Raw genomic sequence first — 25,000 nt, forward strand, 5'->3', positions numbered from 1 at the left:
TCAACGTTGTATTGGACACTTATCTTGTGAGCTCACTGATAACCAGTCAAGGGGGAGGATTTGAGCCCGATTTGTTTTTCTTCTTGTGAACTAGACCGGAGGTGAGGCGCTCCTCCCGGGGGGGGGGGGGGGGGGGGTTGGTGCATATAGAGAATGTGAGCCATCAAGTCTGTGAATCTGGAGGATCCTTAAAGCTGCAGAAGTTGGCTGAGAATCGTCAAGTGTGTGGAAACGGGGCTCCAGATGGGGGGAGGGGGGGGGGTTGTGGGAAAGGAATTGTCTGGATTGTGTCTGCAGAGCCGGTCTCGTACGACCCCCCTTATAAATAAACCTTTTTTTAATTCCAGTCTATTTCAGATCTGGTTCTGCTCTCATTATTCCTTCCACCTGACCCACATGAGGTCCTGCACCCGTCACACAACCGGTTCAGCCCGTCGCTCCTCGTGACGACGGCCCCGAGCTCACCAGCCCGGCTTGTTGTTGTTGTTGTTGTTGTTGTCATGACTCAGTCCTGCAGCCTGTGACACACTTGCGCTCGCGGCGTAAACATAGGTGGCGACGCATGGAGGGCGCTCGAGGTCGGCAGGAAGGTCACTGGTTCACAGGTTTACCTGGATGACTTAACCCCCGCCCCCCCCCCATGTCGACTTCCTCTTTGTGAAAACAAATGTCGCCGCCACGGAAGGTTGAAGCTTGGAGTTGTTTATCGCCGTAGCAACGGACGTCTGCAACTATTGATATGGACTCGTCTTTGAGGCTCAACGGACGGCGTCTCTAAAGCTCAGTGGACACGCTTCCTCGTGCTTCTCCTCGCCGCTCTGACGCGCGCCCTCTGAGAACCGAACGCCCTCTGAGAACCGAACGCCCTCTGAGAACCGAACACGTCGCTAGTTTGTGCTCATCTGGTTTTCACGTCGTCTGAAGTTAACCCGACAACTGTAAAGGCCTTCTTTCCCTTTTCAAGACGCAAACTAATGAGGTGATCCATGTAGAACACACACACACACACACACACACACACACACACACACACCTTTATTCAATCTGTGCTGGAGGAGATGAAGAGGAGCAGAGGAGTCAAACGTCTCTTCATCTCAACCCGGTGAAGGTGGGGAGATGTTCACTCGCTTCCTTCTGCAGCTAGATGTTTCCTCCTTCTTCTTCTTCTTCTTCTGCCGCACTCCCAGGTAGAGGGAATACAAACTGTGTGTGTGTGTGTGTGTGTGTGTGTGTGTATTTTTAAGCTGAACCACGAATAGTAAGAGCTGGTCCTAAAACGGTCCTCTTCCTCTTCCTCCTTTTCATTCATTCATGAGTTTGCAGAAACACTCGTTTCCTCTCCACTTCGCCCCCCCAAAAGAAAAGGAAAGTGTATTTAAACCTTCTGCTTCGTGGCGTATCCGGGAACAGCCTCATTTCACGGTTAGTTAGCCGCACGGCTGCATTAGACACGCCTCTTTACACCGCCGTCCTCCGCGCACCGCGGAATTAGGTCAGCGCAGCGTTTCTGGAAACACGGCACAGTGTCGTCCCTCCACCGCCTCAAACCGGTCTCCACCGACGGGAACGCGTCCCCCTCAAACCGGTCTCCAACGACGGGAACGAGTCCCCCTCAAACCGGTCTCCAACGACGGGAACGCGTCCCCCTCAAACTGGTCTCCACCGACGGGAACGCGTCCCCCTCAAACCGGTCTCCAACGACGGGAACGAGTCCCCCTCAAACTGGTCTCCAACGACGGGAACGAGTCCCCCTCAAACTGGTCTCCAACGACGGGAACGCGTCCCCCTCAAACCGGTCTCCAACGACGGGAACGCGTCCCCCTCAAACTGGTCTCCAACGACGGGAACGCGTCCCCCTCAAACCGGTCTCCAACGACGGGAACGCGTCCCCCTCAAACTGGTCTCCAACGACGGGAACGCGTCCCCCTCAAACCGGTCTCCAACGACGGGAACGCGTCCCCCTCAAACCGGTCTCCAACGACGGGAACGAGTCCCCCTCAAACCGGTCTCCAACGACGGGAAACGCGTCCCCCTCAAACCGGTCTCCAACGACGGGAACGAGTCCCCCTCAAACCGGTCTCCAACGACGGGAACGCGTCCCCCTCAAACCGGTCTCCAACGACGGGAACGCGTCCCCCTCAAACCGGTCTCCAACGACGGGAACGCGTCCCCCTCAAACCGGTCTCCAACGACGGGAACGAGTCCCCCTCAAACCGGTCTCCAACGACGGGAACGCGTCCCCCTCAAACTGGTCTCCAACGACGGGAACGAGTCCCCCTCAAACCGGTCTCCAACGACGGGAACGAGTCCCCCTCAAACCGGTCTCCAACGACGGGAACGAGTCCCCCTCAAACCGGTCTCAAACGACGGGAACGCGTCCTCGTAAGGAAATGCAAAAGCATGAAGATGTTTAGGGGAATAAGAAAAATGGTGTTGATGGGGGGCGGTGTGGGGGTGTTTAGGGGGGGGGGGGGGGGGGGGGGGGGGGGGGTATTCGGCGTGTCTATAGGCCGGGGCAGCCGGGTGCCGTGGGCGACCAGCAGATCAGTGATGTGGCGGTGATGCCTCTAATGAAGCTGACACAGCACAGCCTCCCTGCTCGCGGGCCTCCGGGGGCCTCCCTCTCTGCATGTAGCTTTACCCCCCCCCCCCCCCCCCATGTGCTTGACTTGATGGTGCCTCCGATGCTGCATCATTTATTCTCTCGTTGCATACGAGGGGTCAAGGCAGAAACACGGTGTTTCAGTCTCTAAAAGTGGGTCAAGATGCGCAAACAGAGCGGCGCCCCCAACCCCCCCCCCCCCACACACACACACACACACACACCCCAGACACCCCACACCCTCAGTCTAATGAATGCCTCTGTGTTGTTGTTGTTGTTGTGCAGGAGCTGCCCAGCTGAGGTGAAGGGGAGGGCAGAGGATCCCGGTACAGCCTGAGTGTGCACGACCTGCCCACCGGAGACGGGACCATGATCTGAAGAGGCGCCGCACACCGACACCTCTTCCTCTTCCTCCTCCTCCTCCTCCCTGTTTTTTATTTTTTAATTTTTCAACTTTTATTTTTAACCCGTCGTGAACTCCGGGGTGACGGCCTCGCTGCGTGCACGGAGAGGACGACGCTGAAAGAGACGACACATTTCCGAGGAAGGAAGAAGCAGACAGCCATCCGCGACCTCTGACCTTTCCACACACACCCTCCCCCCTCCCCCCCCCCCCCCCCCATCCCTTCCCCTCGCCCCTCCCGCCGCCACACCGGAAACATGGGGAGGAAAAAGATTCAGATCCAGAGGATCACCGACGAGCGCAACAGACAGGTGAGCACCACGACCTCCTGCTAGGTTCTCCACACTTCAAAGATCTTATATATCCGAGAGAGAGGACGCTATATTTAGAACCTCTCCACCTCGTTATCTCAGCAGCTCTTCATACGCACCCGACTGCACTGACGAGAAACTGATTGTTTGCCTCCGAGAACACAGGAGAGATTACCGTGTTCCTCAATGCAGTCTGGTGGTTATAAAGAGCTGTGTGTATATGTGTATATATATATATATATATATATATATATATATATATATATATATATATATATATATATAACTTCATAAAACTCCAAACTATCCACTAAAGACACGATTGTCAAAGCAGCCTTTTAAAAAACAGCTCACCTAATCTGACGTTTATCTGGCTGGAGCTCCCCGTGTGACTACATATCCCACAATGCACCTCTGTCACATCCAAGGAGGCGCCGTCTCTCCTTTTCCCTCGGCGGTGGGATCCTTCTGCGTCTTCAGGGGTCCCGCGTAGCCCGCCAGCATCCGGTTTTATGCAATCATGGAGTTTATCAGACCTCCTCTTCCTCCTCCTCTTCCTTTTCCTCTTCCTCCTCCTCTTCTTCCTCTTGCTCTTCCTCTTGCTCTTCCTCCTGCTCTTCCTCTCGCTCTTCTTCCTCTTCCTCCTCCTTCCTCCTCTTCCTCTTGCTCTTCCTCCTGCTCTTCCTCTTCTTCCTCTTGCTCTTCCTCTTGCTCTTCCTCTTCTTCCTCTTGCTCTTCCTCTTGCTCTTCCTCCTCCTCTTCCTCTTGCTCTTCCTCATCTTGCTCTTCCTCCTCCTCTTGCTCTTCCTCTTCCTTCTCCTCTTGCTCTTCCTCCTCTTCCTCCTTCTCTTGCTCTTCCTCTCGCTCTTCTTCCTCTTCCTCCTCCTCCTCTTCCTCTTCCTCTTCCTCTTCCTCCTCTTGCTCTTGCTCTTCTTGCTCTTCCTCCTCCTCTTGCTCTTCCTCTTCCTCCTCTTGCTCTTGCTCTTCCTCTTGCTCTTCCTCCTCCTCTTGCTCTTCCTCTTCCTCTTCCTCCTCTTGCTCTTGCTCTTCCTCCTCCTCCTGTTCCTCCTCCTCCTCTTCCTCTTGCTCTTCTTCCTCTTCCTCTTGCTCTTCTTCCTCTTCCTCTTGCTCTTCTCTTGCTCTTCCTCCTCCTCTTGCTCTTCCTCCTCCTGTTCCTCTTCCTCTTGCTCTTCCTCTCGCTCTTCTTCCTCTTCCTCCTCTTGCTCTTCCTCTTCCTCTTCCTCCTTCTCCTCTTGCTCTTCCTCTTCCTCCTCCTCCTCTTGCTCTTCCTCCTCTTGCTCTTCCTCCTCTTGCTCTTCCTCTTGCTCTTCTTCCTCTTCCTCCTCCTCTTGCTCTTCCTCTTCCTCCTCCTCTTGCTCTTCCTCCTCTTGCTCTTCCTCTTGCTCTTCTTCCTCTTCCTCCTCCTCCTCCTCTTGCTCTTCCTCCTCCTCCTGTTCCTCTTCCTCCTCTTCCTCCTCCTCTTCCTCCATACAGTGGAAAAGAGCAAGGCCCCTCCGGCCCTCTGGTTACATCAGAGGCTTTGTCAGAGAGGATGAAACGGTAATTGATCTGAAATGAGTCAACTGGTAAATGGGCTTCGCTCCATTGAGCAGATTGAGTAATGGACTTGACGTGCCCACCTTCAGAGGGGGGGGGGGGGGGGGGGCCGGCTTTTGGTAGAACATCCTCACTCGGGGATCTTCTCAGGTTTGCCTTTATTTTATTCATAAAGGAGAGCAAGCGGAGGAGGAGAGTGACGGATTGGTGTTCATCAAACACACAAGTGGATATAAAGGAGGAGGAAGAAGAAGAAGAAGTGGAGGAGGAGGAAGAAGAAGTAGAAGTGGAGGAGGAGGAGGAAGAAGAAGTAGTAGAAGTGGAGGAGGAGATGGAGGAAGAAGAAGAAGTGGAGGAGGAGGAAGAGGAAGTAGAAGTGGAGGAAGAGGAAGTAGAAGTGGAGGAGGAGGAAGAAGAAGTGGAGGAGGAGGAGGAGGAAGAAGAAGTAGTAGAAGTGGAGGAGGAGGAAGAAGTAGTAGAAGTGGAGGAGGAGGAAGAAGTAGAAGTGGTGGAGGAGGAGGAAGAAGAAGAGGAGGAAGAAGAAGTGGAGGAGGAGAAAGAAGAAGTGGAGGAGGAAGTAGAAGTGGAGGAGGAGGAAGTAGAAGTGGAGGAGGAAGAAGTAGAAGTGGAGGAGGAGGAGGAGGAGGAGGAAGAAGTAGTAGAAGTGGAGGAGGAGGAGGAGGAGGAAGAAGTAGTAGAAGTGGAGGAGGAAGTAGAAGTGGAGGAGGAGGAAGAAGTAGAAGTGGAGGAGGAGGAAGAAGTAGAAGTGGTGGAGGAGGAGGAGGAGGAGGAAGAAGAAGAGGAGGAAGAAGAAGTGGAGGAGGAGAAAGAAGAAGTGGAGGAAGTAGAAGTGGAGGAGGAGGAAGTAGAAGTGGAGGAGGAAGAGGAGGAAGAGGAGGAGGAAGTAGAAGTGGAGGAGGAGGAGGAGGAAGAGGAGGAGGAAGTAGAAGTGGAGGAGGAGGAGGAGGAGGAGGAAGAAGAAGAAGAAGAAGGAATAGAAGTGGAGGACACCGCTGCGATGCACCTCCTGGAACCGGAACCGTCTCTTTCAGGCCGGTTCTCTCGGCGGCGCTCAGAACCGAGGAGCTTTTTGTTTTGAGGTGGAACGAGGCGTTGAGTTAAAAGCAAGCGAGTGAAATTGCTTCAGCTAATGAAAAGAGGAATATGTTTATATATTTATATTTATTTTAGTTTTGGGAGCGCAGGCGGCCCGTCACCCTCCTACGTGTCGATTCGGAGACGCCGCCATAAGCTCCACAAAATAAACAGCGCTCGGCGTGTGGGCCTCCGGCTGGAGACGTGACAGCAGCTCCAACGCCACAAAGACTCACGGGGGAAGAACCGTGGATTCATACGAAGGATTTAAAATAACAGATAACAGAGAGGGTTGAATGTTCAGGCAGTAATGTAATGCCACATGAGAGCTGTGCAACATTCAAAAGTTAGTTTTTTTATGGCATCAGCACTAAAAGTTCTGCTCGTTTTCTGCAGAGATGCTGTCAGGTGACAGGTGACAGGTGAGGGGGGGGGGGGGGCTGTGTTCTATCTGGTTCTATCATTAAAGTCCAAGGTGAACGATGGAGGGCGTGAAACACAAACATGACTCATTGTAAACGTATCTTAAGTAAACAATATCGTAAACCTACGACGTTGTTGAATAACCCCGAACATCCTGTGGTGCTCTTCTTCTTCTTCTTCTTCTTCTTCTTCTTCTTCTTCTGAGAAACGTATTTGTGCGTCTTCTGGTTGATGATCTCTGGACTTCATCACAGGGTGGCGTCAAACTTATTTTTATATATATATATATATATATATATATATATATATATATCTCTAAACGGGCGCGAGGAGGTTGCGGTTGTCAGCGATGGTTTCCTCCATCTGCCGCTCCACCTCGCCAAGACACACACAATGAAGCCACTCGCCCCCCTCAATTCATCCCTCTCTCTCTCTCACGGAGGACGTCTTATTCTTCAGTTGCCATTGGTTACCTGGCAATTCTCTGTCCTTAATGTTAATTACCTCCAGCTTGTTTATCCTTTTTGTGGCAAAACGCAGGAGATCGAAATCGAGGTAAAAGTCGCCAACCCGCTGCCCGCCGTCTGGGAGGAGGAGGGGGAGGGGGAGGAGGAGGAGGAGGAGGAGGAGGAGGAGGAGGAGGAGGAGGGGGGGGGGCAGGGGGTTCAGCGCCGGTGGGTGACCTTATAATTTGTCAGGAGAGCAGTTGTTGTTGTTGTTTGCGGCGGCTCGTCTCTTCATCACCGACCGCCCTCGTCGTCGTCATCCTACACAGCCGTAATATCCTCGCTCCGACATCGCCACTTAATTTATTGTGTGTGTGTGTGTGTGTGTGTGGGGGGGGGGGGGGGAGATATGTAGATAGGCAGAGAGATAAAGATGGGTTGGGGGTGGGGGTGGGGGGGGGGGGTGATGGCAGCATTGTGTGATGAGGTGGGAAATGGGGGGTGGAAAGGGGAGGCAGGAGGGGAGTCGGTTGCCCATGGAAACGACCCCGATATAATTTGATTTGTGGCAGCAGGAAGCAATGAGTGAGGGAGGAGGGGAGGGGAGGGGAGAGGGGATGTGGAAAAGAAAGAGGGCGAGAAAACGAGAGGTGAAGAAGAAGGAGGAGGAGGAGAGAGGCTTCAACATGTCGGGCGACGAGGTAAAAAGAAAACGAGCAGGAGAGGCGAGCGATGGAGCGACGTGGAGGTTCTCACACGGCCTCCTCGCCTCCTCGTCTCCTTCGCCTCCTCGCCTCCTCTCCTCGTCTCCCTCTCCTCGCCTCCTCTCGTCTCCGCCTCGTCTCCTCGCCTCCTCTCCTCGCCTCCTCTCCTCGCCTCCTCTCCTCGCCTCCTCTCCTTGTCTCGCCTCCTCTCCTCGTCTCCTCCTCTCTTTCCTGTTTGAATCCCTTGCAGACCAGAGAAACGCTCTCTGAAGAGAAGGTTTCTGCAACACTTTTATTTTGAAGGGGTGCCGTGCTCTCGGGTACCCGCGAGTGCAGAAACTTCCAAGAATGCAGAACACTCAAAGGCCCCGCCCCTTCCACTCACAGGCCCCGCCCCTTCCACTCACAGGCCCCGCCCCTTCCACAGGTGTTTTTTTTAATGCTGCGTTCCAGAGGATTTTTCTTTTTACAACTTTCAGAGACCACCAACCAGCTCCATAATAACATGGCGACACATTGTGACATCACTTTACTCATTATTTTAATTACCGCCAGGGTTCTGATGCCCCCTGTGGACTAAAGTGGTAGTTTTGGTTCTGATGCCCTCTGTGGACTAAAGTGGTAGTGTTGGTTCTGGTGCCCCCTGTGGACTAAAGTGGTAGTGTTGGTTCTGGTGCCCCCTGTGGACTAAAGTGGTAGTGTTGGTTCTGGTACCCCCTGTGGACTAAAGTGGTAGTGTTGGTTCTAGTGCCCCCTGTGTAAAGTGGTAGTGTTGGTTCTAGCGCCCCCTGTGTAAAGTGGTAGTGTTGGTTCTGGCGCCCCCTGTGGACTAAAGTGGTAGTGTTGGTTCTGATGCCCCATGTGGACTAAAGTGGTAGTGTTGGTTCTGGTCCCCCTGTGGACTAAAGTGGTAGTGTTGGTTCTGGCGCCCCCTGTGGACTAAAGTGGTAGTGTTGGTTCTGATGCCCCATGTGGACTAAAGTGGTAGTGTTGGTTCTGGTCCCCCTGTGGACTAAAGTGGTAGTGTTGGTTCTGGTTCCCCTGTGGACCTCTATAGAGCACCAGGACTAGACTGAGACCTGTTCCAGACCAGTTAACGTCCCTCCCTGTCCCTTTAAGGTTCTCTTGTAGTCTTCCGTGGAGGTCTACCTTCATATTTGATGCGTTTCGTTGTCGTTTCTCGAACAGGAAGTTGTATAATTCATGTCGAGTCGTCTGGAGCTCGACATCAGTTACGTCTCACGGAAAAAATGAGTCTGATGTCACTCTGTGGGCGTGGCCTAAAGAGCGGCGTGCTCGGAGAACCTTTTTTAAAATATTTTTGAACGCCTTCAGATGATTCCAGCATCCCGTCTGTTCACACACTCTTTATTATTGTCTTCTTCTTTCTTTTCAGCCATATAAAAACTCCAGATCTCGCTACCTTAAGCCCCGCCCCCCTCTCCATTTCTTAATCCCTCCTTCTCTCCGTGTGTCGTCCTGTTTGTGCAATCCTGTGTTTTAATCCAAGAGAAAGCCAAAATCTACCCGGATTGTAAACAGTGTGTGTGTGTGTGGTGTGGTGTGTGTGTGTGTGTGTTTCCTGAAGCACAGTCGTGATTCTTTTCTGTCAAACTCTGAATGCTGAAACTGTGATTTTGAGTGTTTTCAAAAGGAAAATAAAATAAAGGTTCTCCGTCTCTGATCCGAGACGATCTCTCCCGTCTTTCCTTGAAGGAGCAGTTCAGGGGAAATGGGATTTTTCGCTTTCTCTCTCTTTTTAAAACTGAGATTCAGAGGCACGATTATGTGTCCATGTGAAGTGGTGCATAGCTTTGTGCTAAGCTAACCGCGCCCACACTTCCTCAGTGCTAAGCTAACTGCTTCCAGACTTCCTCAGTACTAAGCTAAGCTAACTGTGTCCACACTTCCTCAGTGCTAACTTAAGCTAACCACCTCCAGACTTCATCAGTGCTAAGCTAAGCTTACTGTGTCCACACTTCCTCAGTGCTAACTTAAGCTAACCACCTCCAGACTTCATCAGTGCTAAGCTAAGCTTACTGTGTCCACACTTCCTCAGTGCTAACTTAAGCTAACCACCTCCAGACTTCATCAGTGCTTAGCTAAGCTAACTGTGTCCACACTTCCTCAGTGCTAACTTAAGCTAACCACCTCCAGACTTCATCAGTGCTAAGCTAAGCTAACTGTGTCCACACTTCCTCAGTGCTAACTTAAGCTAACCACCTCCAGACTTCATCAGTGCTAAGCTAACTGTGTCCACACTTCCTCAGTGCTAACTTAAGCTAACCACCTCCAGACTTCATCAGTGCTAAGCTAAGCTAACTGTGTCCACACTTCCTCAGTGCTAACTTAATCTAACCACCTCCAGACTTCATCAGTGCTAAGCTAAGCTAACTGTGTCCACACTTCCTCAGTGCTAACTTAAGCTAACCACCTCCAGACTTCATCAGTGCTAAGCTAAGCTAACTGTGTCCACACTTCCTCAGTGCTAACTTAATCTAACCACCTCCAGACTTCATCAGTGCTAAGCTAAGCTTACTGTGTCCACACTTCCTCAGTGCTAACTTAAGCTAACCACCTCCAGACTTCATCAGTGCTAAGCTAAGCTTACTGTGTCCACACTTCCTCAGTGCTAACTTAAGCTAACCACCTCCAGACTTCATCAGTGCTTAGCTAAGCTAACTGTGTCCACACTTCCTCAGTGCTAACTTAAGCTAACCACCTCCAGACTTCATCAGTGCTAAGCTAAGCTAACTGTGTCCACACTTCCTCAGTGCTAACTTAAGCTAACCACCTCCAGACTTCATCAGTGCTAAGCTAACTGTGTCCACACTTCCTCAGTGCTAACTTAAGCTAACCACCTCCAGACTTCATCAGTGCTAAGCTAAGCTAACTGTGTCCACACTTCCTCAGTGCTAACTTAATCTAACCACCTCCAGACTTCATCAGTGCTAAGCTAAGCTAACTGTGTCCACACTTCCTCAGTGCTAACTTAAGCTAACCACCTCCAGACTTCATCAGTGCTAAGCTAACTGTGTCCACACTTCCTCAGTGCTAACTTAATCTAACCACCTCCAGACTTCATCAGTGCTAAGCTAAGCTAACTGTGTCCACACTTCCTCAGTGCTAACTTAAGCTAACCACCTCCAGACTTCCTCAGTGCTAAGCTAAGCTAACTGTGTCCACACTTCCTCAGTGCTAAGCTAAGCTAACTGTGTCCACACTTCCTCAGTGCTAACTTAAGCTAACCACCTCCAGACTTCCTCAGTGCTAAGTTAACCCTTTAATCAAAGTCCTGGTTATGCATCGTTATTTTTTTATGGTATTGTGGTTATTTGACAGCAGCAGCAGGAAGTTTGTTTCCAACTCAGCTTTTAGTGCTTCAGGGTTAGAAAGATGCTTATCGGTCTGTATTCTATTATTGTAAATGAAAAGCTTTTTGAATAAATACGCGTGTCGTCATTTTGAAAATCCCTGAAACATCCAGATACGTGTTTTTAAAGTCATATTTTCTTCCAGAGAATCAGTGCTGTGAAATAAAATAATATAAAATCAAAACCCCTTTCAAGGCGTTTAAATACAGATTTTTCTTATTTTTTTTCAATGAGATTTTCTTTGCATTGTTCTGTTGTTGTTTTAACTGTAAATCCCCTCCCCCCCCCCCCCCCCCCTCCCCAGGTGACGTTCACCAAGCGTAAGTTCGGCCTGATGAAGAAGGCGTACGAGCTGAGCGTGCTGTGCGACTGCGAGATCGCCCTCATCATCTTCAACCACTCCAACAAGCTGTTCCAGTACGCCAGCACCGACATGGACAAGGTGCTCCTGAAGTACACCGAGTACAACGAGCCGCACGAGAGCCGGACCAACGCCGACATCATCGAGGTAACGCGTGGGGAGGGGGCGGGGCCTGCTGCTGGAAGCCATACTTTTGAAGCATTTTCATTGATGGATTTGGGGGGGGTTTTCTACGCGTGTGTGAACGTTTTATTTTTATTTTGCTGTATTCCTGGTTGCTCTTCATTCTGGTCTTTGTTGGACAGATCTTAACGATCCCACTGAGAAGATGGACTCGTTTGAAGTCTGGGAACTGTTGCATTGTGGTCCAGTTTTTACCGATAGTTCACGATGGCCTCAAGTGTTCTCTCTCGCTGCCTGTTGTTATTGACGGTAGTTTTGATGGACGCCGCCAAGACCCGCCCTCAAGAAGGCGTGAACACGTACTAGCCAATCAGAGGCGAGGCGATGAGGTCGTGCGGGGGCCAATCGCCCAGTTTATTTTTTGTGTTCTTGTAATCGCAGAACGTTGGTTCTTCCTCACGTCTCCGCTCCCTGTGGGGGAACGAGCTTCTCCTGGAGCATCGAAACGCGCTGCGCATCCACGTGCACACCCACGTGCACACCCACGTGCACACCCACGTGCGCACCCATGTGCGCTTGCCTCGCTGACCCCTTTTCTGTCCATAATGGCCCTCATGAATGGAACAAGAGATGTGGAGGTGCTTACCGTGGCACTCTGGCCGGGTTAAAGACCCCCCCCCCCCCCCTCAGGGGAGGGTCTTTAACGGGGCAGAATGTACACCATTAAGACCCCCTGGTCCCTGGTGTCCAAATGCAACGAGTTCCTCTCGAGGAACCCGCGGGGGAAGAGGGGGAGGAAAGGAGGGTAAAAGTGTCGGCGAAGCTGTTTTTAGGGATTTGAGTGGGTGGAAGGTAAGAGCCCTCCCCCCCCCCCCCCCCCCCCTCTGCCACTTCCGCTCTTCCTTTTCACTTCCTCCCTTTTCCTGCTTCCTAATGTCCCGATTCACTCGGTCACGGCTGTTTCCTCCTCCTCTGCCTCAGAGTGTCAGCAGTAAAGCCCTGTCTGTGGGCTGTATCTCCATCTGCAGATGACTCCTACGTGTGTGTGTGTGCGTGCGTGCGTGTGTGTGTGTGTGTGTGTGACGGGGCGTTGGGTCGCTCCGGGCTGCATCAGTTCAAGCTCCACTAGTCCTGTTTGTGTGCGTACATGTGTTTGTGTTTTCGTGTGTGTGTGTGTGTGTTTTCGTGTGTGTGTGTGTGTGTGTTTTCGTGTGTGTGTGTGTGTGTGTGTACCTCTCACTCTCTCTGTTAGCACGCTCTGCAGCAGCCCATGAGAACGCCTCATACAATATTCAGTCCTGGTTAGCCTCTCGGTCGTGTGTGTGTGTGTGTGTGTGTGTGTGTCTCTGTGTGTCCTACATGGAGCTTCCCTCCTCCACCGGGCTTGTATCCCCCCCCCCCCCCCCCTCACCCCCCCCCCCCCCCCCCCCCAGGAGGCGTTCAGCATCTTTGTCCTCAGCCGTCCTCTCTGCAGCACACGCCTCGCCGTTCAGAGCGCGTTAGCGTCGGCGGCGCCGTTTCCCATCAACCACGAACCGTTTTGCTTTTTGAGGTCGTTTTCCACGAAAAATATGTGAAGTATTATTTACTAAAATGTGAAATATTCAGCTCCAAAATGAAGAAGGAAATCCCAAATACCTTGAGGCTCTTAATTTGAAGGATAAGTACTTTCTGACTTCCTGTCTGTGTCCCATTGCTTCCTAGTGAACATGGACATCATTGCTTAAAACCCACTTTATCAAACAGGAGTATTGTTGTTGTTGTTGTTGTTGTTGTTATTGATCCTTTGAGGCTGAGTTTGATTCAGATATTATTGGATGTTTTCTGTTGCACATTCAAAGCCTCTCAGAGGTCTAAAGAGAAGCTTTTATTGTGAAACATTGGCAGAAAATGTTGTTTTTTACAGTGAACGCTTGACAACAGAATCGGTGTGACAGCCAATAATGTGACGGATGAATTATGTGATAATTATTGATTACTGCAGTTGCAAAGTTGTGATTATTTTTTATCGTATTAATTTAACGATTTCAAGCGATCGTTATTGTATCGGAAACTTTAAAAAAGAGAGAGAAAAAAAAAAAGAAATATTAATAATAATTTAACAGAAGGCGGCCAACAAATTTTCTTTTTAACATTTTTAATCGTTAAAGGATAATGTGGTAACATCGCCGGTGGAGGACACACAATGTGCCCGTTAGTGCTTTAGAGTATGAATTATAAAACGTGGATTTAGTCACGCAGGCACACACACACACACACACACACACACACACACGCACACACGCTCATATGTCGTTAGGATGTGTGTACTTTCAACCTGCATGTACTGTACACGCACGCTGCAATTTCCCTGTATGCTGAGAACCACTTAGGTGTGTGTGTGTGTGTGTGTGTGTGTGTGTGTGTGTGTGTGTGTGTGCTTCCTCACATGGTTACACATTCCTTCACTCCAGTGCATGACTGAGAGGCCATACATATGCACACACAGCCTCTCTACGAGATGCACATGCTGCTTGAGTGTGTGTGTGTGTGTGTCAGAGTGTGTGTGTGTGGGGGGGGGGGGGGTCAGCCTGCCAGGATGTGTTAATCCACTTGACTGCAGACCCCAATCAGGGCGAGAATGGAAGGAGGAGAGCGAGGAACAGAGGGAGCAAGAGAAAGAAAGATGGCCGTAGAAAAGAGGGGGATGCCCCTTAAATATAGAGGGGCATGAAAAGCATCCCGGGGGGGTCCCTTATCCGGACTAGACCAGGCCCCTAGAAGGCAACAACAACAAAGTGGCCTCGTTTGAGACCCATGACGGGTCTCAAACGAGGCCACTTTGTTGTTGTTGTTGTTGTTGCCTTCTACGGTATTGTTTACCTGTCGGAGACGTAGGGTTAATAGACGGAGCATCTCGAGGTCGAGGACTTCTTCTGACTGCGCGGTCCACTAAAGTCGAGCGTGAGTGATCGATCGCCCTCCGGTGGAGGAAGACTCCTTTGAAAAGGAACCGAAGCCTTCACTAACGAAGCCGCCGCCCCCTTTTTTGTTCCACGAGCCAATCGAGACGCCGCGTATATACGCAAATAGGAGGAAGTTGAAAACGGACAAAAAAAGAGGATTCGGTATAAATGAGCGTTTAATCTGTTGAAGGAAAGGACACTGAACGGGACTTTTATTTGTATTTTATTTTGGCGGGGCCTATTTACCAACGAGAGACGTTTCACGTTTAATTTTTCATACGTCCCAAAAAATCCCAACTCCAGAGTTTCACCGTCTGAATATTTTATCGGTAGACTCTCAGTTTGGATGAAAGATTAAACAAAATAAACCTTTAAATGAGCAATAAGACCTTTTTATTTATTTATTTTTTTAGAAGAGGAAGTCAGAAACGGAACAAAGTGCTTCAAAAATAAAAGCTTTTAGATAAAAAATAAATACCGGGGGACTTTTATTGTGAAGATCTTTTAGTGAAACGTGTTAGCGGAGCTTTGTTTGCGGCTATTTAATTAATGAAACGAGTCTGGGGATATTACGGGGAGGAAGAGGAAGCAGAAAACATAGCATAGGGGGACTTTTATTGTGAAGGATTGCCTAGGGAAACGGGTTCGTCACTGAAAAGGAGAACGAGTGAGCAGCAAATTGTAGTCTCTTATTTTGAAGAATTTATGATAAATTAAATATCTTCAATGAGATGTGTACCCATCACTACCTGGAGGGTCGAGTGTGAGATGAGTCCAACATGTGGACCACAAGACCTCCTGCAGAGACCCAGAGAGACCTGCAGAGACCCGGGGAGACCTGCAGAGACCCGGGGAGACCCGGAGAGACCTGCAGAGACCCGGGGAGACCCGGAGAGACCTGCAGAGACCCGGAGAGACCTGCAGAGACCCGGAGAGACCCGGAGAGACCCAGAGACCTGCAGAGACCCGGGGAGACCCGGGAGAATCACGTTTTTGATGCATTTCAGCTTTAGAGGTCCGATAACCAGCCCGAGAAGAGAGGGAGAGATGGATGGAGAGAACGAGAGAGAAAGAGTGAGGGAGAGGGAAAAAACACGACGAAAAAGCTCCTGGAAACAGGAGGGCAAAAGAGGACGGGGGGGGAGAGGAAGAGAAGGGAGAGAAAAAAAAGGAGAGAGGAGAAGAAGAAGAGAGGAAACGAGCGACCAGGGAGACTCACATCGACATTACAGATAGAAAGAGATGTTAAGGGTGAAAAAACACAGGAGAGAGAGAGAGCGAGAGAGAGAGAGCGAGAGAGCGAGAGAGCGAGAGAGAGAGAGCGAGAGAGAGCGAGAGAGAGAGCGAGAGCGAGAGCGAGAGAGCGAGAGAGCGAGAGAGAGAGAGAGAGAGAGAGAGAGAGAGACTTTGCACTTGTATCAGAGAGAGAGAGAGAGAGAGAGACTTTGCACTTGTATCAGAGAGAGAGAGAGAGAGAGAGACTTTGCACTTGTATCAGAGAGAGAGAGAGAGAGAGAGACTTTGCACTTGTATCAGAGAGAGAGAGAGAGAGAGACTTTGCACTTGTATCAGAGAGAGAGAGAGAGAGAGAGAGACTTGTATCAGAGCGAGAGAGAGAGAGAGACTTTGCACTTGTATCAGAGAGAGAGAGAGAGAGAGAGAGAGAGACTTTGCACTTGTATCAGAGAGAGAGAGAGACTTGTATCAGAGCGAGCGAGAGAGAGAGACTTTGCACTTGTATCAGAGAGAGAGAGAGAGAGAGAGAGAGAGACTTTGCACTTGTATCAGAGAGAGAGAGAGAGAGAGAGAGAGAGAGAGACTTTGCACTTGTATCAGAGAGAGAGAGAGAGAGAGAGAGAGAGAGACTTTGCACTTGCATCAGAGAGAGAGAGAGAGAGAGAGACTTGTATCAGAGCGAGAGAGAGGGGTGGGGGGGAGGAGAGAGAGATGTTAAAAAGGTGGTGGGTCGAGAGATGAGATGGAGAGACAAAAAAGAGGGGGAGAGAGCAGCAGCGTTTTTTAATGGAGAGCTGGAGACAGAGGTCGGGTGGACAGGCGGGTGGGCGAGCGAGTCAGAGGGAGCGGGGGGGCGGGGCTTGTCAGAAGCCGCAGCCACTCAGGGGCCGGCGTGGCGCTCTGCAGGGTATTCTTACCCTGGCAACGAGAGAGAGAGAGAGAGAGAGAGAGAGAGAGAGAGAGAGAGAGAGAGAGAGGCAGTGGACAGGTGAACAGATGGCTGAGAGTGTGTGTGTGTGTGTGTGTGTGTGCGTGCGCAGACAGTAAAGATGCTCGTGTTTTCACCGTAATGTTTACACGACAAAGAGCGATTGCAAAAAAAAAGAAAGAAACCAACAAAAAAAAGGTTATTTAACCGTTGTTGTTTTTCCTCAACGTGCAGGCGGTGGGTCGGTTTTAAGACTTTTAATTAAAGGGGATCCGGTGAGATAACGGTCCAGAACATCACGAGCCGAGTTCGATAGTTTCAACTATTTTTCTTTACTTTATTTATTTTTTTTTTTTTTTTAAGTATGAAAATGGCAAAAAAATAAATAAAATGTGATCGAACTTCCTCAAGTTTTTCCGTTAGCTTGATGATTTGAGGAGATAAATGTGACCGATCAGCTGTTCCCACTGTGGGCGTGTCCTCACTTGTTTTGGTTTCTTCTTCTTCTTCTTCTTCTTCTGACTCTTGATGTCATTTGTCTTTTTTAATATGCGTTGCTCTTTTATTCGGGACCCTTTTGTAAAAGGTTTGATTGACAGCCGGTTGGAACCGGATGAACCGGTTCTGTGTTCCAAAAGAGTGGAAAGGAAACGGGGGCCATCTTTGTTTCTTTGTGATGTGGTGACGGTCAGACGCGTCATAATGGCTGCTGGTCCTCACAAGTGTTCAGGTGTGAATGTGTGTTTACCGGCTATCTGGGTCCTGGCAGCGGGGGGGTCGGGGGGGGAAAGGGGGGGGGGTCCACGCCTCAATCACGTCCTCCACGCAGCGCTCGTCTTTGTCCCGTTGGAACCGTTTATCCTTTGGTTCCTTTTTATTCTCTCAATTCTTTCTTTTTTAGGTCAGAACTCACACACACACACACACACACACACACACACACACACACACACACACACACACACTCAGTTAGAAGTTGGGTTTAGAGCTCCAGGAGGAACGTCATACATGTGGGTGACACATACTGCGAGGGTTAGAGGTTAGAGGTTAGAGTTAGAGGTTGGAGGTTGGAGGTTAGGGGTTAGAGGTTAGAGGTTAGAGGTTAGAGTTAACGGTTAGAGTTAGAGGTTGGAGGTTGGAGGTTAGGGGTTAGAGTTAGAGGTTAGAGGTTAGAGTTAACGGTTAGAGTTAGGGGTTAGAGGTTAGAGTTAGAGGTTAGAGGTTAGAGTTAACGGTTAGAGTTAGGGGTTAGAGGTTAGAGTTAGGGGTTAGAGTTAGGGGTTAGAGGTTAGATTTAGGGGTTAGGGGTTAGAGGTTAGAGTTAGGGGTTAGAGGTTAGAGTTAGAGGTTAGAGTTAACGGTTAGAGTTAGGGGTTAGAGGTTAGAGTTAGGGGTTAGAGGTTAGGGGTTAGAGGTTAGATTTAGAGGTTAGAGTTAGGGGTTAGAGGTTAGAGTTAGGGGTTAGGGGTTAGAGGTTAGAGTTAGGGGTTAGAGGTTAGATTTAGAGGTTAGAGTTAGGGGTTAGAGTTAGGGGTTAGAGTTAGGGGTTAGAGGTTAGGGGTTAGAGGTTAGATTTAGAGGTTAGGGGTTAGAGTTAGGGGTTAGAGTTAGAGGTTAGGGGTTAGAGGTTAGATTTAGAGGTTAGAGTTAGGGGTTAGAGTTAGGGGTTAGAGTTAGGGGTTAGAGTTAGAGGTTAGATTTAGAGGTTAGAGTTAGGGGTTAGATTTAGAGGTTAGAGTTAGAGGTTAGATTTAGAGGTTAGAGGTTAAAGTTAGAGATTAGAGGCTAGAGTTAGAGGTTAGTTAGGAGTTAGAGTTAGAGGTTAGAGTTAGGGGTTAGAGTTAGAGGTTAGAGGTTAGAGTTAGAGGTTAGGGGTTAGGGGTTAGAGGTTAGAGTTAGAGGCTAGAGTTAGAGGTTAGTTAGGAGTTAGAGGTTAGTTAGAGGTTAGAGTTAGGGGTTAGAGTTAGAGGTTAGAGGTTAGGGGTTAGGGGTTAGAGGTTAGAGGTTAGAGGTTAGGGGTTAGAGGTTAGAGTTAGAGGTTAGAGGTTAGGGGTTAGAGTTAGGGGTTAGAGGTTAGAGTTAGAGGTTAGAGTTAGAGGTTAGAGTTAGAGGTTAGAGGTTAGAGTTAGGGGTTAGAGTTAGGGGTTAGAGTTAGGGGTTAGAGGTTAGAGTTAGGGGTTAGAGGTTAGAGTTAGGGGTTAGAGTTAGGGGTTAGAGGTTAGAGTTAGAGGTTAGAGTTAGGGGTTAGAGTTAGAGGTTAGGGGTTAGAGGTTAGAGTTAGGGGTTAGAGTTAGGGGTTAGAGGTTAGAGTTAGAGGTTAGAGGTTAGAGTTAGAGTTAGGGGTTAGAGTTAGGGGTTAGAGGTTAGAGTTAGAGGTTAGAGTTAGGGGTTAGAGTTAGAGGTTAGGGGTTAGAGGTTAGAGTTAGAGGTTAGAGGTTAGGGGTTAGAGTTAGGGGTTAGAGTTAGAGGTTAGAGTTAGGGGTTAGAGGTTAGAGTTAGAGGTTAGAGGTTAGAGTTAGAGTTAGGGGTTAGAGGTTAGAGTTAGGGGTTTAGGGTACCAAGTACAGTCGGGACCTTTTTATTGTGTGTGACACGTTTGGTTTGGTTTCTCATGAACGGCTTTGTGTGTCATGACGGAGAATGGCATTCCACGAAAGTGTGTGTGTTGGACGTATGGAGGCAGTAACCTCCTGTAGGCGGCGCTATGACACAGTCTGAGTAGATGTGACCACGTTGTGTCGAGTTTATTTTCTGGACGTTTGTGTGAAAGGAAAATCGTTTTTTTTTCCTTCTTTTTTTTGGAGGGGGGGGAATTAAAAGTGCATGAAAAATGAAATGTAAACGTGCCTCCTCCTCCTCCTCCTCCTCCTCTCTCCGGCCGATTCAGACGTTGCGAAAGAAAGGCTTTAACGGCTGCAACAGCCCCGAGCCCGACGGGGACGACTCCATCGACCAGAGTCCGCTGAACGAGGAGAAGTACCGCAAGACGGAGGACCTGGACAGCCTCTTCAAGCGCTACGGCGTGAGTACCGGCACACTTCATGTCACCGTATCTAACCCGCCCTTCTTCCTCTTCCTCTCTCTCTATCTCCCTCTCTTCCTGTCCTCCTCCTCCTCCTCTTCTTCTTTGGGGAAACGAAGGCTCTGAACAAGAAAGAGCACCGGGACTCTGAGAGCCCAGACCCCGAGGAGCCCTTCTCCCTCACCCCCCGCACTGAGGAGAAATACAAAAAAATTGACGAGGAGTTTGATAAAATGATGCAGAACTATAGGCTGTCAGTGAGTACCGCGCCCCCCCCTCCTCTGTAACCCCGCCCCCCCCCCTCCTGCTGCTGACAACCGGAGGTCCTCCGGCTGCTGATGGCGGCCTGACTACTCACAGAGCACTCGCCTTCACCATTCCCCTACCCCCCTTTTACCTCCCTCCACTTCACCTCTTTCCAACAGCACCCCCACCCACCCAAACACGCACCCACCCCCAAAATCACCAGCCCCCCCCCCCCCTCCCCCCCCTCCCTGACGGCCGAGCGGTTAAAGGGTTAAAACTCTCATCGTCGGTTAACCTGCAGATCATTTCATTGTCGGATAAATGATTCATATCGGAGCTCCGGGTGTCGTTTAGAAGCTGGAACTTAATGAAGAGTTTAGCATCTTTGCTTTAAAACGATAATTAATTTCCTTTCCGTCAATTAAGAGATTAATTGTCATTTTCATAAACAATTCATTTCTTAGAGAGGCGAGTTATACATATTTTTTTCAGTGCAATACTCAACCTGTAATGACAGATTGCATATCTTGTTTTAATTTAAAAAAGAGGGGCGATGTGATTATTCACCTAAAAACACAGGCGTGATATGTATTAATATATATTAATACATATTATATATTTATTTATATATATATATATTAATATATTAATGTGGATGCCTGTGCATGTTCAGGAAAGTACAGGAACAAATGACAGAGGGAAGAGGAGCGCTAACCAGGCGGTGGAGAAAAGAAGAAAAACTCCCATCATGCCTTGTGGTAACAATCAACACGTTTGGAGCGATCGTGTAAAACAGCGCTCGATAACACCGTCGATGTCACTTTGATAAGTGAGCGCTCGATTTACTGCCCCGCCTCCTGTCTGCCGGCTCCTCTGATTGGTCAGAGCTAGCAGGTAGCATCCTCCCGCCCCCTGTTGGCCAATCACCGCTAGCAGGTAGCGTCCTCCCGCCCCCTGCTGGCCGATCACCGCTAGCAGGTAGCGTCCTCCCGCCCCCTGCTGGCCGATCACCGCTAGCAGGTGGCGTCCTCCCGCCCCCTGCTGGCCAATCACCGCTAGCAGGTAGCATCCTCCCGCCCCCTGTTGGCCGATCACCGCTAGCAGGTAGCATCCTCCCGCCCCCTGTTGGCCAATCACCGCTAGCAGGTAGCATCCTCCCGCCCCCTGTTGGCCGATCACCGCTAGCAGGTAGCATCCTCCCGCCCCCTGTTGGCCAATCACCGCTAGCAGGTAGCATCCTCCCGCCCCCTGTTGGCCGATCACCGCTAGCAGGTAGCATCCTCCCGCCCCCTGTTGGCCAATCACCGCTAGCAGGTAGCATCCTCCCGCCCCCTGCTGGCCAATCACCGCTAGCAGGTAGCATCCTCCCGCCCCCTGTTGGCCAATCACCGCTAGCAGGTAGCATCCTCCCGCCCCCTGTTGGCCAATCACCGCTAGCAGGTAGCGTCCTCCAGCCCCCTGCTGGCCGATCACCGCTAGCAGGTGGCGTCCTCCAGCCCCCTGCTGGCCGATCACCGCTAGCAGGTGGCGTCCTCCAGCCCCCTGCTGGCCGATCACCGCTAGCAGGTAGCGTCCTCCAGCCCCCTGCTGGCCGATCACCGCTAGCAGGTGGCGTCCTCCAGCCCCCTGCTGGCCGATCACCGCTAGCAGGTGGCGTCCTAGCGTGTCCCGCCACCGCTCAGCCTGCACAGCTCACCTTCCACACATCACCTCCCACCACTCCTCCTCTCAACCAGCATAATCCGCAGCATGACAGCTCGGGGCCGGGATATACAAGCTTAATCCTGCTTGTACTAGAATACCTCCCGAGGTAGGGAGAGCGTGGCGAGGGAGAGCAGGCAGGACGAGGGGGGGGGGGGGGGGCATCATTTTCCTTTTTACCAGAGGGTCTGTGGTTTGATCCCGTTCTGGCTCTCATATTCTGTGTCGGCAAATTGAATAAGAAATAGATTTCCTCCTCTAAGGAGCGGCTCCACGGGGCTCAGGGTGGAGGCGGAGCTTTCCAATGCTGCTGCACGGCTCGTCAGAGGAGATTTAATATTAAATATCACAATATTTTCTGACTGAATACCTCGATATTGCGAAGTCAACGAAGGGTTTTACTGTTGATGCTTTCATTAAATATTTTGCAGGTTTTTTTTGGGGGGATAAATAATCAAGAGTAATGTGGATTTAATGGCAAATAATAAAGTAGCTTCAGTGTCAGAAGGTATAAATGAAAGCCGGCCTTTCACGTTGTGTTAATTGTCACGTAACGTTTTTTGTACTTAAAGAACTTCAGAAGTTATTTTTTAACCCCAAACCACAATGTTTTCCTCTAGTTTCCTGTGAAGACGGAAGTTTATTTTGAAAAGCTCAAAGAATCGAGGCGTAACTTTAATTATGATATCGTAGGATAACGCAAGTATTGAGGAATTTATTGGGATGAAATTTATTAAATTAAATCTTAAACAATTCTGACAAATCACAACTTTTACAGTGAAAATTCATGCACGGGGGGGAAAAAAGCTAATTATTAAATAATTATTCCAGCAATATTTAATTATTTCCTTCTCTTTGCCTCGGTATCTAATATTATAACCCTTTCTAATATTATAACCCTTTCTGCCTAACAGACTCAGATTAAACTGTTTAAAATCAACTGCTTTCTTATTTTTATTCAAATATTAGGAAAATCGAAGATGGAGATACGAGACACACTTTGATTTATTTTTAACTTAAAGTGCCGCGACGTCTCGAGGTCAAAACGTTTTGCTTTGTGTTCGGATCTCACCAAACACGATGCGGCAATCGTGAAGTAAACAACAACAACAACAACTTTCAAAAGGTTTCCAGGACGAGAGGGAACGTAAACGAACTTTCTTCTGATTCACCCTCACGAGGTTCTCCTCCTCCCACTTTGTTACACCTGCAGGACGACGGGCGGGGCACGATTAACCCTCGCCTCTTAAATTCAACAGTAAACACAGATTAACGCTCAGCGGAGGTAAAAATGCATATTCGTAATTATTTTGTGCGAATTTTGCGTATCTTAAAATGTTTTATTTACAATAAAATGACAATTAAAACAATAACAATATAATAATTACAATAAACACAGTGCAATAATAGATGCATATGGTAAACAACAAACAGATAACAGTACTTTAGAAGAAGTATATATTATAAAAATATGAGTGCATTTTAATAAAGAAAAGATATTATTTATTATGTATCTATTTATTCATTCATTCAGACTCTCCAATAACCGAATATATCTGCAGATAAATGTCTTTTTGTTTTGTTTCCCAGGCGTCAATATCCATCCTCTCTAGTGTTGACCCCCCATCCCCTCTGCACTGACCCTTCACCGCCCCCCCTCCCCCTATTTAACCCCCCTGCTTCGCCAGTGGTGCTAGCCGCTAGCCGCTAACTTTACCGCCCCGGTCACCAGTTTAGACGTCTTCATCTCCAACGTGTTGACATAACGTTTACGATAATATTTTAAATTATAAATGAATACTTAGACATGTTTTCTTTCAAAGGGATCCCCAAAAAACATTCCTACAATAACGAAAGATATTTAGGAGATAATCACAAAATGAACTCCAGACGGCGAACTTTATTCACCCCTTTAACAAAGGGGCTCTTACCTTTCACAATAAAAGCCCGAGACGTACGGAGGGAACTCAAATTCACTCGGAAAGATGACGCGTACGTTTTTATTGGAGGCCAAACGAGTCGCTCACTTTTTTAGTTCTCCTTTTCACCTCTCTCTCTCTCTCTCTCCTCTCCTCTCCTCTCTCTCTCTCTCTCTCTCTCTCCTCTCCTCTCCTCTCCTCTCCTCTCCTCTCTCTCTCTCTCTCTCTCTCTCTCTCTCTCCTTCTCTCCCTCTCTCTCTCCTCCTCTCTCTCTCCTTCTCTCTCTCCTTCTCTCCCTCTCTCTCTCTCCTCCTTCTCTCTCTCTCTCCCCCTCTCTCTCTCTCTCTCTCTCTCTCTCTCTCTCTCTCTCTCCTCCTCTCTCCTTCTCTCCCTCTCTCTCTCCTCCTCTCTCTCTCCTTCTCTCTCCTTCTCTCGCTCTCTCTCTCTCTCTCTCTCTCTCTCTCTCGCCCCCTCTCTCCGTCTCTCCCTCTCTCTCTCCTCCTCTCTCTCTCCTTCTCTCTCTCCTTCTCTCTCTCTCTCTCTCTCTCTCTCTCTCTCTCTCTCTCTCTCTCTCTCTCTCTCTCTCTCAGTCTCTCTCTCTCTCTCTCTCCTCCTCTCTCCTTCTCTCCCTCTCTCTCTCCTCCTCCCTCTCTCCTTCTCTCCCTCTCTCTCTCCTTCTCTCTCTCTCTCTCTCTCTCTCTCCTTCTCTCTCTCTCTCTCTCTCTCTCTCTCTCTCTCCTCCTCTCTCCTCCTTCTCTCTCTCTCTCGATAAAGAAAACAACCAAAGTGAGTGACTGGCAGGAGGAAGGAGGCAGCGATGGAGGCAGGAAGGTGCCCTCGTCCTCCTCTCTTTAACTGGGTCCTCTTTGAGCGCTGGCCCACATTCTAAATATAGAAGTCCTTGTTTCAGAGCCACTTGGAACTGGGTGAACTGGGTGAACTGGGTGAACTGGGTGGACAACCCCAGGTCTTTGCCCTTGATTTACATTATTATTATTTCCCAGGAGCCCCCTTTTACATTTACCAAAATAAAAGAAAAAAAGAGTTAGTTTCCTTTGAGGTTTTAGGTGTTGGAGGAGGAACTGGGCGACCTCTCACCCAGTAGGATGTTTCCTCACACTCCCAGTGATGAGCACATGTCAGTGGGAGGAGGGGGGGGGGGGGCAGCTGGAATCTCCCCAATAACCCGCTGCTGCAACAAGAGTCTTAACCTGGCATGAGTTGAGAAAGGCCTTTCCACCAAGTCACCTCGCATGGTGTGTGTGTGTGTGTGTGTGTGTGTGTGTGTGTGTGTGTGTGTGTGTGTGTGTGTGTGTGTGTGTGTGTGTGTGTGTGTGTGTGTGTGTGTGTGTGTGTGTGTGTGTGTGTGTGTGTGTGTGTGTGTGTGTGTGTGTGTGTGTGTGTGTGTGTGTGTGTGTGTGTGTGTGTGTGTGTGTGTGTGTGTGTAGTGTGTGTGTGTGTGTGTGTGTCTAACCTGTTCATAACTGTGTGTGTGTCTAACCTGTTCATAACTGTGTGTGTGAACACAGCAGTCTAAGCCCCGCCTTCTTCCTGTCTCTCCACCAGTCCACGATCCCACAGCCCACCTTCTCCATGCCGGTCAC

The 25,000-nt window shown here is 49.5% G+C and overlaps 1 protein-coding gene across 1 annotated transcript in view; it reads left to right on the forward strand.

Annotated features, from left to right (window-relative positions):
* Nucleotides 1-3,225: 3,225 nt before the first annotated feature.
* mef2d (myocyte enhancer factor 2d) overlaps nt 3,226-25,000 on the forward strand; it is a 46,622-nt gene continuing 24,847 nt past the window's right edge. The window contains exons 1-4 of the mRNA XM_034553222.1: nt 3,226-3,316; nt 11,220-11,423; nt 19,396-19,530; nt 24,963-25,000. The exon at nt 24,963-25,000 is cut by the window's right edge and continues 185 nt beyond it. Coding sequence (XP_034409113.1) covers nt 3,263-3,316; nt 11,220-11,423; nt 19,396-19,530; nt 24,963-25,000 — 431 coding nt within the window. The 5' untranslated portion in view covers nt 3,226-3,262. The remainder of the gene's footprint in view (nt 3,317-11,219; nt 11,424-19,395; nt 19,531-24,962) is intronic.

The sequence above is a fragment of the Cyclopterus lumpus genome, chromosome 16, assembly GCF_009769545.1.
Source record: "Cyclopterus lumpus isolate fCycLum1 chromosome 16, fCycLum1.pri, whole genome shotgun sequence".
In the NCBI taxonomy this organism is placed as follows: domain Eukaryota; kingdom Metazoa; phylum Chordata; class Actinopteri; order Perciformes; family Cyclopteridae; genus Cyclopterus; species Cyclopterus lumpus.